Source organism: Capra hircus, chromosome 1, assembly GCF_001704415.2.
Source record: "Capra hircus breed San Clemente chromosome 1, ASM170441v1, whole genome shotgun sequence".
Classification (NCBI taxonomy): Eukaryota; Metazoa; Chordata; class Mammalia; order Artiodactyla; family Bovidae; genus Capra; species Capra hircus.
In genome coordinates, this window is record NC_030808.1 from 135,575,883 (window position 1) to 135,590,423 (window position 14,541).

Consider the following 14,541-nt stretch of genomic DNA (forward strand, 5'->3'; position numbering starts at 1 on the left):
AGAGCCAGCATCCAAATTCAGGTTCCCCTGACCTTTCCACGTGCCTGAGTGAGCCTAGTACGTGAGGGCCCAGACTCGCAAACGACACAGGTGAGCAGGGCAGCCTCCGCAGCCGATGTGTGTGCAGGCTGCCCCGCGGCCCCGGAGGGACGGCCAGGCCGAGGGCACGCGGTGTGCCCGTGGCCTCCCGGGTGCGCGGTGTGGCTGGGACAGAGGTGACTTTGGGAGGGCCCTGTGGACTGAGCTCAGGGTTGTGGATTTAGTCCTGTCGGTGAGGAGAAGCCCAGAGGGTTCGGGTAGGGTCATAATGCAGAATTTGCATTATGGATTATATGTGTCCAAAAGATCACTCTGGTGACTGGGTGGAGAATACCAGGTGGAGAGAAGGTGTTAGTAAAGCTGAAGGGGGAAGCCTGGAGGTGGATAGCCCACATGGGTCAGTTTTGCAACGGCAACAGAGGAAAAACTGTGTGTCTTTCTCAGATATGTAGGATTTTCTTTCTTTTTGGATGAAACAGAGCTAGATATGGCTGGAGGACTGGGCCATGTGAGACAGAAATAATTCCATTTTACAGGTTGTTCTAACTTAATCTTCAAGTCCATGTTTCATAAAAGAGGAGAAAGGGAACTCTGTATTTGTAGCTAGAATCTCAAGTCACTTGAAATGAAAATGGCCCCTATTTGGGGGCTGACTGTCTTGGTGTCCAGCCCACAGCTCTGTACCTGTATCACTCTCAATATGCACTTTTCTGATCTGTAGTCTACCTATGGGCAGGACTTATGCAACTTATTTATCTATGGACTTGCTGGAATACTCATGGCACTATTATACCCATTTTTCAGATAAGGAAACTGGGGCTCAAAGAAGTTGGGCAAGCTGCTGAAGCCTCTGAAGCCAGATTAAGTCAGTCTCTTTTGAATATGGACTAAGTTTTGTCACTGTACTTTTTGACTTAGGAATTGGGACATTTGACTTATGATAAGTCTGTGTGGCAGCTGAGTGCAAGAAATTATCTGGCAGGAGCTGAACTATTGGAATATTCCAATAAATAAATATTTGAATATTCCAATAAAGAAATATTGGAATAGGGGCATTCTCGTGGCTTGTGGGACACAAATATTTGGAATTATTACTGTTGGAGAGAACCCTGGAGGAATGGCTGGCCAAGATTTGTCAGCTTCAAGGTCCCAGGCTGCTCTGAGATGGCTCTCCTTCCAACACAGATGGATGTGAGCAGAACAGCAGCTCTGAGGAAGAGCCAAGAGGACAGTTTTGGGTGTCATGTGTACTGTGCTGTCTGCCGGGCACCAGCTGGTGGTGGGGAAGCCTCCTGGGGGTGAAGTGGGAGGCAAGAGGGGCAAATGGGGAGCCGCTGAGTGTGTCTGCCCAGCATCACGCAGTCACACACGTAAGAAGGTCTGTGACGTCCCCCTGGGGGCTGTGTGCTGAGCCCCAGGGTGCAAGGGGTCTGAGCTGGCAATTCCTGGCTGGGCTAGAGGCTGATTTAGCTCAGAGGGATGCGAAGGCCAGCATTTGTGGGAGGAAGGGAACAGAGAAGCCAGCCACCCACAAAGAGACAGATGAAATGTGCAAAGCTGGCTGTGGGCCCAGTGTCAGAACCACAGGCTGCAAGCAGATGTGACTGATGATCTCAGCGTCCTGCAGAACCACCCTGGAGAGCAGGTCCTGACCAAGCAAGGAGAAAACCTCTGTGCCCTGCCCTGGTCAATAAGGTAGCCACTGGCCACTTGTGGCTGTTTAAATTTAAAGGAATGAAAATGAAATAAAAGGAAAATGTCAGTTCCTCAGTCTCAGCCACACATCAAGTGCTCAATAGCCAGAGATAACTAGATGGTATGGATACAGTGCATTTCCATCATTGCAGAACTTCTTTTCAAATGTAAATTATCTCAGTAATATTTTTAGCATTGATTATATGTTGAAATAACATTTAAAATATAATGAGTTAAATAAAATACACTAATATGAACCTCACATGTATCTTTTTACTTTTATTACTGTGGGTAGTAAATTTGTCAATTACCTGCATGGCTCAGATTCCTACAGGACAGCCCTGAATTGATGCAAGTAGGAACAGGCCTCCATTTAGCCATCGTCTTTAATGCCACAGCCTTTGGTGGTGATGATGGCTTGATGATGGCTGTAAAAACCATTCTGCTTGATGATGGCTGTAAAAACCCTTTCTTAGCACAAAGTTACAGAGTCAGCCTAGGCTGAGGGGAGAAATGCAAGCTTTGGAGCTGGAACAATTTAGGTTCAAATCTCAGCTCTGTTTTCCCATCGGCTGTGTGATTTGGGGCACATAACTTCTTTGTGCCTCAGTTTTTTCATCTAAAAACGCAACCAGTGAACGATCCTCTGCACAGTACTGCTTTGAATCCTAAAGGAGACAGTGTCTGCAGAGGGTCTGGCATGGGCCTGGCCCTGAGGGCACCTTAATAAATGGTGCCCCCTTTTATTCTTTTTACCACTGTCATTAATGTTTTTAGCACGGAAGTGTAAGGGGTTATGGTCAGTCTCTCTGGCCTCAGGCCACTCACTTCCCTGCCCCCCACCCCCCACCCCGCCTCAGCACCCTTGCTCTCTTTAATGAACCCCAGAGATGGGGCAGCAGGCAGCCAGTCAGCACCCTCTCTCAGGCACTCACCTGCTGGCAGCTGCTGGCCCATGAGGCCCGGAGGGCACCCCAGTTCTCTGAGCGCGTGGCTTTGCTTTCCAGGTGCATGCGCAGCTGTGCCTCCAGCTCCTGGCTGACTTTCTCCAGGGCATGTACCTTGGCCATGTATTCCACCAGGCAACCCCCCAGGTCCTCGACGGCACCGAGGTCCCTCTCCAGGCTGGGAGCAGGTGCCGTGGCCAGGCCTGAGCTCCGCAGGCCCTGCAGGAAGACGCTGCTGATGCCCAGGGCCCTGCGGGTCACGCGGGCACCTAGGCCACCTGTAGGCCCACTGGGTGTCATCCCTACATAGACCCTGGGTGTTCGGACAAGACCGCCCACGGCAATGGTCCTGGAAGCTGGGAGGCCGTCCAGGGAGGACGGTGACGGAGCTGCCCTGAAGGGCGCCTTGTGCCTCTGCAGAGGCATACTGGAGCTGGCCCCTGCAGGCGCGTCCACCACCACTCGCCTGGTGCTCATCTCCCCTTCTGCCTCTGCTGTGCCTGGGGGACTTACAGAGCCCAGTGGTTTTGGGTTTCCAGCCCCAGCCTCCCCGTGACTGGGCCTCTCTGGAAGCTTCCCTGTGCCAGGGCTGCTTTGTCTGCTGTTTTCCATGAGTTTCCACCATTCACCACGCTGAAAGGGCAGCGGCCCGCCCAGGGCTGTGTGCAGAGAGGCGCTCAGGCATTCTCAGCAGGATCATGTGCCTGACCTCCTAGATTTTTCTGCGGGTGGTGGGGAGGCTGGATCCGGGTAGGCTGTGGGGGTGGCTCATCTGGGCCTGTGTATTTCACTACCTAGGAGGGCAAGGCCAGCACCCAGCAGTCCCATTTCACAGATGAGAAAACTGAAGCTCAGGACTATTAGATCAGAAGTAGAGAGAGTGGCTGAGCTAGGACTGATTCCAGGTGCTTCGGGGCTAACGTCAGGGCTCTCCAGCTTTGCCTGTGCTGCGTGTGTGACTGTGGACATGTGCCCGGAGATGACTGTGAACCAGCCTTGGTGGGAGGCAGCCCCAGGGACTCAAAAGAAACAAACTAAGCCTGTTGCTTCTTTCAGGCTCCCTCAGACCCAGCAGCAGATCAGGTCCCTGCCTGGTGCCTTTCTGCCCCCGAGCATGGTGTTCGTCAGTTGCTTGACCTTGACCATATTGCTTCCCTTCTCTGCACCTTACTTTCCATGCACTGGCCTGGGCTCTGACTTGCTGATGCACTAGAAAGGGACTGTGGGCAAATGCAGTTCTCGCACATGTCGGCCATACATGCTCTGGATGTTCCCCGCACCTTGCCTTCCCCATCTGCCAGAAAGCTCATAAATATAAAAAGAGGTTTTCTGGTTAAAAATCTTAAACGGTGCTCCAAGCTAGTACTGGATGACACCCTCTGGGCTTTAACTTGTGCCCTCAGTATCCAGAAAGGCTCTTGCAGTCCCCAGTGTAATAAAATGGACCTAAAATCCACTGCATTTAAGTTTAACCCTAGAGAAAAGAAGTAACCAAAACCCAGATCCTGCAATGTGGGGACGCACCTCGAGGAGAGAAGGGGAAGTGGCGAGCTGAATATGGCCAGTACTGTGCACATTCCCATGCTTACTACACTGAGTTCTCAATTTGACCTCAGGAAGCAGGATCAAGGTTGCCATGCACTGCCGTCAGGGCTGTGCACTGCACAACTCCAGGAGTATCATCACATGGCCTATGACCACCTGTTCTCCCTCGTGTGATGAGAGTCCTGAGGGCTGCGTGACTTACCTGAAGTCTCCTGTCCAGGAAGTGGCGGAGCTGGGATGAGAAGTCTTCTGACTCCAAGTCCAGTGACTTATCTAGAATCCCCCTGTCTCCTAACACCCAGAAAACAGGGTACCTGCCCCAGGTCACACACGCAGTTAAAAGAGCTGGTCACTTACTGGAACATTCTATGTGCTCTTTCCTTTTTTTCCCTCTTCCACTTTTTCTATTTGAAATGACATGGAAAGCACTTTATGAATATCAATGTTGAATATATGATTATCAGGTTAAGTAACCAATCAGATCAAGTAAAGGCTGGCAGTGCCCCTTGTTTATTCAGACGAGGCTTTCTTGCTGTGAACAGAAAGCACCCTTTCTTGGTGTACCTGAAGGCCCATGGCTCCCACTAATCTGCATTATAATGATATCCTCCTAAAACAGGTGATGCTAATGGGCCCCAGGAGCTGCAGGAATTCCAGGATGGATCACTCAAGAATGAACGGAGAGCTCAAGCCACAAAAATTGTTGCAATGGTGCCACATTTAGGCACTGTTAGTCTATGAAATGGTGACATTCTGTGGTCAGGTTAACTTCATATTTCTCTGACTGAAGATATTTACAATACGGTCCGGAGTCCAGGAAGGGGTGGATGAGGAGGATGTATCTTGACACCAATATCTCCAAAGACCCATAGACAAATGACTTTTGGGGGAGAAATCCCAAGCATTTCCTAAAGAATTTGTTTTATCAAATGATAAATGGCTATTAGCTCATCACACTGATAAAAATCCAATTTACTGTTAAAATAGATACAGATGGATACACGGTATTGGTACTTAAGGAAGACTTAAAAGTTATCTAAAAATGAAAAGAATGCAAAATGTATTAGCAACTTAATCCTCTGGCTAATAAAATAAGTTTATTTATATATACATGATAGCTGAATTCTGTGTATAAGGAAAAATAAGTCATACATCCCACATATGTATATATAACATATGTATCTCTGATTACATATATTATATATAAATTCTACTTTACAAACAGATTTCTTTCTCTATATACACACACATTGATATTTTAAATGCAATCACTGACAGAAATATTATGATAAAGTTGAAAGATCAGACAGCAATGCACTGGGAAATGAGTCTCAGAGCAACATGTAACCTGCTTCCTTGAGGGTTGAAGAGTCTTTGAGGAGAGACAATCACCAAACTCATGTTAAGTACATTCATACGACATTGAAAACACACAAGTTGAAAGGCCATTTTTTAAAAGGGAAAATGTAGGAAAGGAAAAGTTATGATAAAAAGACCACAGCAATAACACAAACATATGACTCAACATTCAAGTTCAGGTCCCAATCTGACTATAAGAACATCTATAATCAAAATATACTATCAAACTATCTTTCATTTAGAGAAAGGAAGTGTCAAAGCAGTTATCTTCTCTATCAGCCACTATATATTAGGGGAAAAAATGGATAAGCAGCCATCTCTGGAAGCCCTTCTCCTGTCTCCGGGGGTCTGAGCCTTGGTTTGTGGACCCCGGGGTGGGGGTGGGGCAGCGGGAGACCACCGACAGAGAGACCAGGGAGAGGTGAAGACCCCTGGTGACCCCCAGGCAGGTCCGCAGCGCCCAGCACAGATACAGTGATGTCTTCTGAGAGATCCGCTTTGGCAATCTTGTTATTTTAAGATCCTGGGAGGAAGGTTTAGAAAACTACAGCTCCACTGTAATTTTGGAGCTCCAACTCCAAGGCTTCTTCACAAACACGTTCCTCAGGGGTGTGATGTGATGGTTTTTTGAGAAAACAAAGGTGAACCCCCAAACATTGGATCCTTGAGGAAGGGCAAGCATTTCAAAGCTCCGGGGCTGGGATCCACATCCAGACGGTCTCCAGAGAAAGGCACCCTGTCTAATGCATTTGCGGGTGGTGGGAGAATGTGGGGATACACTTGAAGGGGAGCCTCCTGCTGGCGGAGGGGAAAGCAGTCCTGATGTTAGCACAGTGGGGGCTCCCTGAGGGGGCTGTCAGGGGGCGTGGCCCGAGGAGGTCCTCATCCGCCTCCACGCTCCAGCCTTTCTCCACACCTCGGATGCAATCACCCTCGACAGCCAGCGGTGCCGTCACAGGGCTCAGGGCTCCCTCTTCCTTGTCCGCCAGCGTCCTTCTAGGTGCCCAGTTCCCGTCACTGAGGTGCGGATGAGGGGACAGAAATGGGGTCCTTCACATTGAATCAAGAGGAACTAGAGCTGTAAGAAGCCTCAGAGGCCGTGCACTTGGCCATTTCAATATCCACTTGTACAGGTCAGTCTCTTCTCTCACCTGCCTGGGGCTGCTGGGACCCCCACGTACAAGGACAGTTATTAAGAGAAGCAATCAGTGCAACTGCTTTGCTTAGAAATACCTTTATTTTATAAAGGCCATGGATTGTTCTGCCAAGATTTTTTTTTTTTTAAACCACACTTATAAAAAAGATGTTGACAATTCTTAGGAAAAAAAAGCTGCTGAAAATGTTTCTCATCAAGTCAGGGTTACACAAAGATTATATTTATAATATATATTTGTATATTGATAAGTTAGAGATGAAAGGTAGGGACCGGTAAAGCGAGGGCTGCTGCTTAGATCTAGATCTCCGACACTTGATCATTTCCCACAAACAGCGTTTCTTGGCAGAAGGGGTTAACCAGGACCATCCCGGTATCTCTGTAGTCACCATTGGCCGGGGAGCGGGGCTCTGACAGCTGGTCCTGGAGGACAGAGGGAGGAGACGGGTGAGCTGGGGAGGGGTCATCAGGTGGCCATTCTTACATACCCACCGGAACATTTACTTCCACTTGGGAGTGCTTGGTAAACATGAATAAAGTTATTGAAATATAGTTGACATACAAAGTTACATGAATTTCCAGCGTACTACATAGTGATTTGACATTTACACATATTATGAAATGGTCACCATAAGCCTAATAACCATGTGCCCTCAAATAACGTTATTACAATATTATTGACCATGTCCCTTATGCTGTACCATTACACCCGTGAGGCTTATTTATTATATAACTGGAGGTTTGTACCTCTTAATCCCCTTTACCTATTTCACCCTTCATCTTAACCACTGGTCAGCATCCTCACTGCTGATGCTGGGGTTCAGAGATTTGCCTGCTCTTTTTTCAGATCTTCATATCAGCTTCCAAAGAAGAGTTCCTGCTTCCTGAATCATCTCCACTCTAGGCTGCAAGAGGTAGCATTGCTGTCCACACACGTACAGCTGTCCACGGTGTACAGCTCACTGCCCTAGTGGGCAAAACCTGGTCCCCTTGGGCCCCAGACTCTCCTTCCACCTTTTTCCCACAGACCTCCAGGAGGCCTCACCACTTTTCTTTCCTGAACACACCCAGCGCTTGCTCTCCTCTTTCTTCTGCTGAGACCCACCTGCCAGAACCTGCAGAGCTCATTCCACCCTCCTGAGTTCTCCCAGAGCCTGGTCAGAATTCTAAGCCTGTTTCTTATAGCACTGGATGTGCTGAGCTGAATGGATCTGAATTTCTGTGTGACTGCACAATAGGTAGTGAAAAATTCTGTCCATCTACACAGCCCCAGGAGGGGGAAAGCCCAGAAACAGACAACCCGCTCAGGTCATCTAAACGACTTCGGCCTCAGCCGTGCAGACAGATGGGGGCTATGCAATAGCAGCTCTCAGACTCCAGCCCAGGTGTTGACATAGAGAAAAAAAGCCACAGTTTGTTCCAGTTCCACACAATGGAAGTCTCAGAGTCTGCAGGCTATTGTAGTGCAAAGACTCAGTGGCAGACTTGGGTGTAACTGGTTTAGGCCAGACCAGCTTAGAAATGGCTTCAGTTTAAGATGTCATAATTAATACTCGGAAATTTATTTTTAAACAAAACGTGCGGACTTTTTTGATTTTGTTTTCATTGCACTATACTCCCCCCAAAATGAATAAAAAGCATGCAATTTTTGACAAGTATAATTATCTATGGGTAATAAGGAGAGAAAGGAAGACAGGCCATTTGTTGTAAAATGTCTTCAGAAGACAAGAATGTCCTTCGCTCATCTTAGGGGTGGACGTGGGGCCAGCTGTCTAAGAGAGGAGACCAGGGCGGCGTGTCAGCGAGGGGACAGAAACCCTCTTTCTCCACTGGGCTTTGGGGTTAAGCTGATGGGGAGTTTGGAACCTGAGAGGTGCTGTGGTTTTACAGTCCTCACAAGAGTGTAAGGGCAAACCATGTGGGGGAAGTTATTCTGTGTAAAAAAAAGAGAAAGTTATATAGAAAATAACTAAGGCAGGAAGGAAAAAACAAGGAAGGAGGGGAGGGAAAAAGAGGAGAAAGCATGAAAGTTTCCAAACGCTTCTGGGCACAATTCTGCCCACACAATTCTGTTTTGCTGTTTTCATCAGCCCAGCAGGGGAGCAGGGTGCCAGGGAAACTTGCTTAGGCGAAGCACTTGGCAGCCTCCAAAGCTGGCATCCTGGCAGTGAGCTCATGGCCCTATGACTGCGGTGGCTGTGTGGGTAGGCAGGGCCTCTGTGCCCAGGGGACAGGGGACAACTGCTGTTATTGGGAATACAGTGGGATGAGGGGAGCAGGCCGACTGGGAGAGGGTGAGAAACCCACTCTGAAGCCAGCCAAACTTGGCGTTGCTGCAGCCCCCTGACCCTGGGTCCTAGCAGGGTCTCATGGCCTGTGTCCCACGGTGTCCTAGGGCTGTGGGTGCTGTCCACCAGCACTGTCCTCTGGCTTTTGGTTTTCATTTACCAATTTGTAAGCAGCTTAGGGTCCAGGAGAACAGAGCCCACACTCAAAGTGGGCCAGCCCTTGGGCCAAGTTACCTGTTTTTTCTTTTTTTTTACTCACTGTGATAGTTTTCAGGAACACTCCTGCCACCAAATTGTACCCTGGCCACGCTAAAGATCAATGCCATTGTAAGGCCTGTCCCTCTGTTTGTCCTTCAGCTAATTTTTTTTTTTTACTGAGTGTCCACTGTGTGTCAGGGTTTGGGGTGGATGACGGGTAGATCGTGAGCAAAGTTCACCCATGTGAAGACCATTTACTGAGTACCTACCACATGCTCAGCACTGTTCTAGGAGTCGGGCACAGGGCGTGAGGAAGCCTCCTGCCCTGGGGCAGCATGTGTTCTAGTAGGTGAGATGTATACTCAGCAGTCAACAGAGAGAGAAGGGTACAATGCCAGGGGGAGAGAAGTGCTGAAGAAAATCGAAGCAGGTGGGGACAGAGCACAGAGTCGGGGGAAGGTGGGGTTCTAACCTGTGTCGAGCAGTCAGGGGAGGCGTCTCTGAGGAGGTGGCACTGCAGCAGAGGCTTGGAGGAAGTGAGAGATGGAGGCAGCGGGGAAAAGAGCATTTCAGACAGGTGCCAGGACGAGCTTACTCTAGGGACTGAGACCTGTACTCCTGGGGGGCCTGGCAGAGCGGAGAGGAGGTAGGCGGGGGCCAGCCTGAGAAAAAGCCCGCTGGGAGGAATCTGGACTTTGTCCAGAGTGTGCGGAGGAGCCCTGTGAGGCTTGGAAGTCGTGACTGACATGAGGTCCTCCCTTGAAAAGCTGGTCTGGCTGCTGTGTGGAGGACAGGCTGCAAGCAGGGACTGGGGGCAGACAGCGGCCGGGAGAGCCGTTTGCAGAGCGGTGGCAACGATCCCGGGTTCGAGGGCGGGTGTTGTTGGGGTGGGGGGTGGCCACAGTGCTGGTAGTGAGACCTGCTCATGTGGAGGAAAAGCCAACGGACGAGGGGCTGTTGACGGATGGGATGTGGGGTGTGTCAGAGGAGAAGGTGGCCAGCAGTGCCACCTGATGAGAAACACCAGGGGGCTTCCGGGTGTTGAGGTGGCGGGGAAACGCTGAGATGCCGGTTAAATGTGTGCATCGGTAGCTGGGCACATGGGTCTGGAGCTCAGGGGAGACGGCCAGGCTAGAGCAGAACTTGATAGTCATGGTGAGAATTGGGACTTAGAGTCATGGAACCTTCTCACAGAGAAGAGAAGCAGTGGGAGCACTGAGCCTGGGCCCTCCTGTGACTGGAGCTTGGGGAAAGGACGGGGGGCCATGATGGAGGTTCCGGAGGAGCTGCTGGGGGTGGGAGGGAACAGGACAGGATGGGGCTGGGATGCCAGTGGAGAAATGGTGTAAGGAGGAGATGACTGAACGTGCCAGTACTGCTGGTAGGCGGAGTAAAATCGGTGCCTTAGAACTGCCCCTCGGGGTCAGCAGTGTGGGGGCAACTGGCTATTCTAGTCGGGGAGAGAGATTCAAAATTGTCATGTCAGACCTGTGGCTGTGTAATTACAACCCTGGTACGTGCCACAGTGGAAAAGCACAGGAGCTGAGACCTGATGATAGGAGAGAGTGCCCAGCTCGGCAGTCAGGGGAGGCTTCTCTGAGGAAGTGATGGCTGGACTGCACCCTGAGTGGTGGGTAGGAGTCACTGAGTGGACAGTGAGGGGGATGCCCAGGAGGGACAGGAGACACGCTAGGAGACACACCAGGAGAGGGAAGAGCTTATGCACAGCCCTGCAGTGCGAAATAACTTGGGGCCGTAATGAAGTGAAGAGAAATCCAAAGTCATCTGAGCTTCGCAGATGAGGGAGAGGGCATGACATGAGGCTGGAGGGTTGGGTGGGGGCAGGTTCACCTCACAGGCCCGCCCTGAAAAGACTCTGAACTTCGACTTACCAGCAATGGGAAGCTACGGAAGGGTTTTGGCACAGGTGTGATGTGATCACAGGCATGTCTATAAAAGCTCATCTGGATGCTGGGGGGATGGGTCTGCAGGAGGGGAGGGGACTGTTCCACCAGAAGCATGCTCAGCACCACCCCCACCTTTACTTAGCTGACCGCCACCCTCCTCCCGGACCATCTGAACAGCATCCCTTACTTATTTCTCATCTGTCTTTCTGTCCTCTCATCCATTCAGCCATCCAGTAAACCATCCTTCCTTTCCTTCTCATCCATTCACTGATGATGACCATCAGCACAATCTTTCTACAACTAGGTCACAAAAAGCTTAACTTTCATTGACTCTCCGCTGTCCAAGACTAATGCACAAACTCCATCCAACTTCATCCAAGGCTGTGCCTAATCCATCTACCTCTCCTGGGGTACCCTGGCCCCTGCCCCACCCTTCTGTTAGAGTGGAAAGAGCAGTGATCTCTGTAGTCAGGACATGGGGTTCAAAGCCCAGCTCCCTCACTGGCCAGGCTGGGGTTTCCTGCTCTCATTCACTTTGCCAGCACTTGCTCTGCAAGGCTCTCCTCTGCGGGTTTCACAGCCTCTAACTCTCCCCATATCCCCCTTGCATCCTACTCTCCCCGTATTATCTGAATGATGCCAAGGTCCAGTACCTTAACCACATCTCGGAGCCTGGACCCCTTCCGAGCAAGCTCCCACCTTCACAGTCCCCTGAACACCTGCCACCAAACTGTCCTCAATGAACAGTTGTTGGCCTGTTCCCAGAAACCCGAAGTCCCAAGAAACGTGCCTCGCCAAGCAGATGCCCTTTCGGCAGGGCTGGGGTGGGGCCCAGCAGCTCAGGACCCTGCAGGTTCGTGCCACCAGGAGGAGGCTGTAGAGGCGAGCAGGTGCTCCTCTCCCAGTGGCAGTCCTCCCGGGGGCAGCCCTTGGTTTGGGGCTCATTACCTCAGATGTTTCCAGGGACTGGATCTCCCTGGGAAGCTCCACGGCATGCTTGCTGAAGTAGTCCATGGTGATGGCGTTGTTCCAGTAGCTCAGACTGTTCTCGGGGTTGGCCGGCTTCTTCTTCCTCCGCAGGCAGCACACAGTCAGCAGGACCGCTGCAGAGAGAGTCCCCATTAGAGAGAAGGAGGGGCGGCAAGCGGGGCCAGCATCGCGGAGGGAGGGGGCCAGCCTCCGGGTGAGACCGTGAAAGTCACACATCCAGCCACTTGCCCCGCTCACTGATTCGCTTGTTCATTAGCTCAACGAATATCTATAAACGTGGAGCGTCTGCTTTGTGCCAGGTGCTGGGGACGGGGGAGAGAAGAAAAAGACAGGACCGCCCTGCTTTCCTAAGCTTCCCTCCTTGCTTGTGTATGGAGGGCTCACAGGGGTTAGACAGTATAGGAAGATAACTGTTCAGAGAAAAGGAAACACGGGGAAGTGAGGGAGACAGCTGAGGGGAGCTGTGGGAGGGGTTCCATCGTGAAAAGCTTCCCTGAGCAGTGACTTTATGGCTGAGACTGGCACGTGGGGAAGGAGCTGGCCATGGGTGGAACAGGGGCAGCGTGTCCCAAGTGGAGGGAACAGCATGTTCAAGGGTCCTGAGGTGGGGACAAGCTGCATGTACGTGAGGAAATAGCAGCATGGCTGGAGTGCGGTTGGTGTGGGAGAGAGTGAGGTGGGAGGTGAGGCAGGGGCAGGTGGTTTGGATGGAATTTCGGATACCTGCTCATGTTGCAGTGCCAGGGAGTTTGCTCCAAGTAAAGGCCTTGTGCTCTCACTGCGGGGGGGCGGGGGGGGGGCTCCCCAGAGCTCAGCTGCAGGAAATGTCATGTATGTGCCAAGCTGTACCTCAGGACTGAGGAGGAGTGTTCCCGAAGTGGGAGTGTGGCATAGAGATGAGCAGAGCCCAAGGAACCTTACAAATGAGCCTTGACTTCCACAGAGGGCAGAGGCTCAGAGCAAAATCTCTAGGCAGAGGTCTTGGGTCCTGATAAAACTGTTGCTCCGGTCTCATTACCACCACCATCATCAAAAACAAATAGCTCTTAACAGTCCTATAGCATGTATGTAGGGCTCCAGTACTCTAGAAACATGAATTCATTTAATCCTCCATGTAACTCCATGAGGTCAGTACTATGAGGGTCACTATTTTACAGGCAGGAAAATGGAGACTTAGAGAGGTGAAGTGACTTTGCCCAAGAGCAAATCCAGATGGCTCCAAAGTCCATGCTCTCAACCATCAGTGCTGCCTCACAAAGATAAGCCAAATGCTGACATGGAAGCCCCGCTGCACAGAGAGGTCTGATCCCGCCTCCACACAGCTCGACGTGCCACGCTGTTTGTTCAGTCTTGGACTCTTGGGGACACGGGAGGAAGGAGCATGTTTGGAGGCTGCTGCTGAACCATGTGTGAACAGAGTGGCTTGGACATGCTGACAGGGAAGGCTTCCAAGGTCAGAGAGGTGGGGCGGCCTGTCCTGGGTCTTACAGGGGAATAGGGATGCAATGCCCCAGGGAGACAGGAGCCATCTTGGGGAGAAGCCAGTCAATGAAGACTGGGCACCTCCTGCCCAGGCTATCCATTCCCAGAGCCCATGGGGTGGCTGAAACTCTGGATCAGGAGTAGGCATGGTTGCACTCAACATCCTGGTGGTGCCCATCATCTGTGCTGGAGGGTGGAGGGCAGGCTGAGCTGTCCATAGAGGCTGGTGCTGTGGTGGCAGTGGCCACCAGGGGGCAGTGGAGGCCCATCTCTGCCCACAGCGGCCAGCAGGCTTGGTAGTTTTGGGGGCCTGTGCCTGCCAGGGTGTGGGGGAACTGCAAAAGTTGGCATCCACACAGGCTGAGACTTCAGGGCCCAGAGCCCAGAACCTTGCAGGCTGACTGAGGAATTCTGTAGCTCTTTCCTGCTGCTGGCCTTGCTGGCATCTCTACCTGAAAAGGCTTCCAGGCAAGATCAAGAGATTGGGCAAGTTTCCATTCCATCCAATCTGCTTTGATCAAAAAGACTTCTACTTTTCTTACCATTCTTCCAGGCCCTTTCAAAGAAGTTTTAAAAATAGAAAGCCAGTTTCTGAATACTTGAGCTCAAAGACATTTTAGACTGGCTGGTAGAGATTCTTTCAAGCTTTGTGGGTTTCCTCCCTTCCTTCCAAAGAGCCCTTTCTTCAGCTGGTTGAAGGAAGAAGGGGTGAGGAGGGAGGCTGCAGAGTCAGCCTGAAAGTCTGCTAGTTTAGGGCACACCTGCCTGTTTTATAGAGGAGAAGACTCTGATGCAGAACCCAGCTTGCCACAGGTCACAGCAAGTGGCAAGGCTGGGGTAAGGCCCTGGTCCCTTCTCTTTTCTGGAATTTTTATTCTTCATTGTCATTACTACTTTTCACCCTACTCCTGGGGCTGGAAAGGTGAAGCAGCCCAGGG

The 14,541-nt window shown here is 51.0% G+C and overlaps 2 protein-coding genes across 3 annotated transcripts in view; both read right to left on the reverse strand.

The window, feature by feature from the left end:
* The window catches only part of BFSP2 (beaded filament structural protein 2), a 74,771-nt gene extending 71,545 nt beyond the window's left edge, over positions 1–3,226 (reverse strand). The window contains exon 1 of the mRNA XM_018051235.1: positions 2,670–3,226. Within this exon, the coding sequence (XP_017906724.1) occupies positions 2,670–3,158 (489 nt within the window). The 5' untranslated portion in view covers positions 3,159–3,226. The remainder of the gene's footprint in view (positions 1–2,669) is intronic.
* Positions 5,350–14,541, reverse strand: part of TMEM108 (transmembrane protein 108) — a 422,004-nt gene continuing 412,812 nt past the window's right edge. Inside the window, exons 5-6 of one of the 2 annotated variants that reach the window (XM_018051242.1) lie at positions 12,080–12,234; positions 5,350–7,161 (exon numbers count right to left, since the gene is read on the reverse strand). In XM_018051242.1, coding sequence (XP_017906731.1) covers positions 7,039–7,161; positions 12,080–12,234 — 278 coding nt within the window. In that variant the 3' untranslated portion in view covers positions 5,350–7,038. The remainder of the gene's footprint in view (positions 7,162–12,079; positions 12,235–14,541) is intronic. The other variant, XM_018051251.1, reaches the window with a different exon arrangement.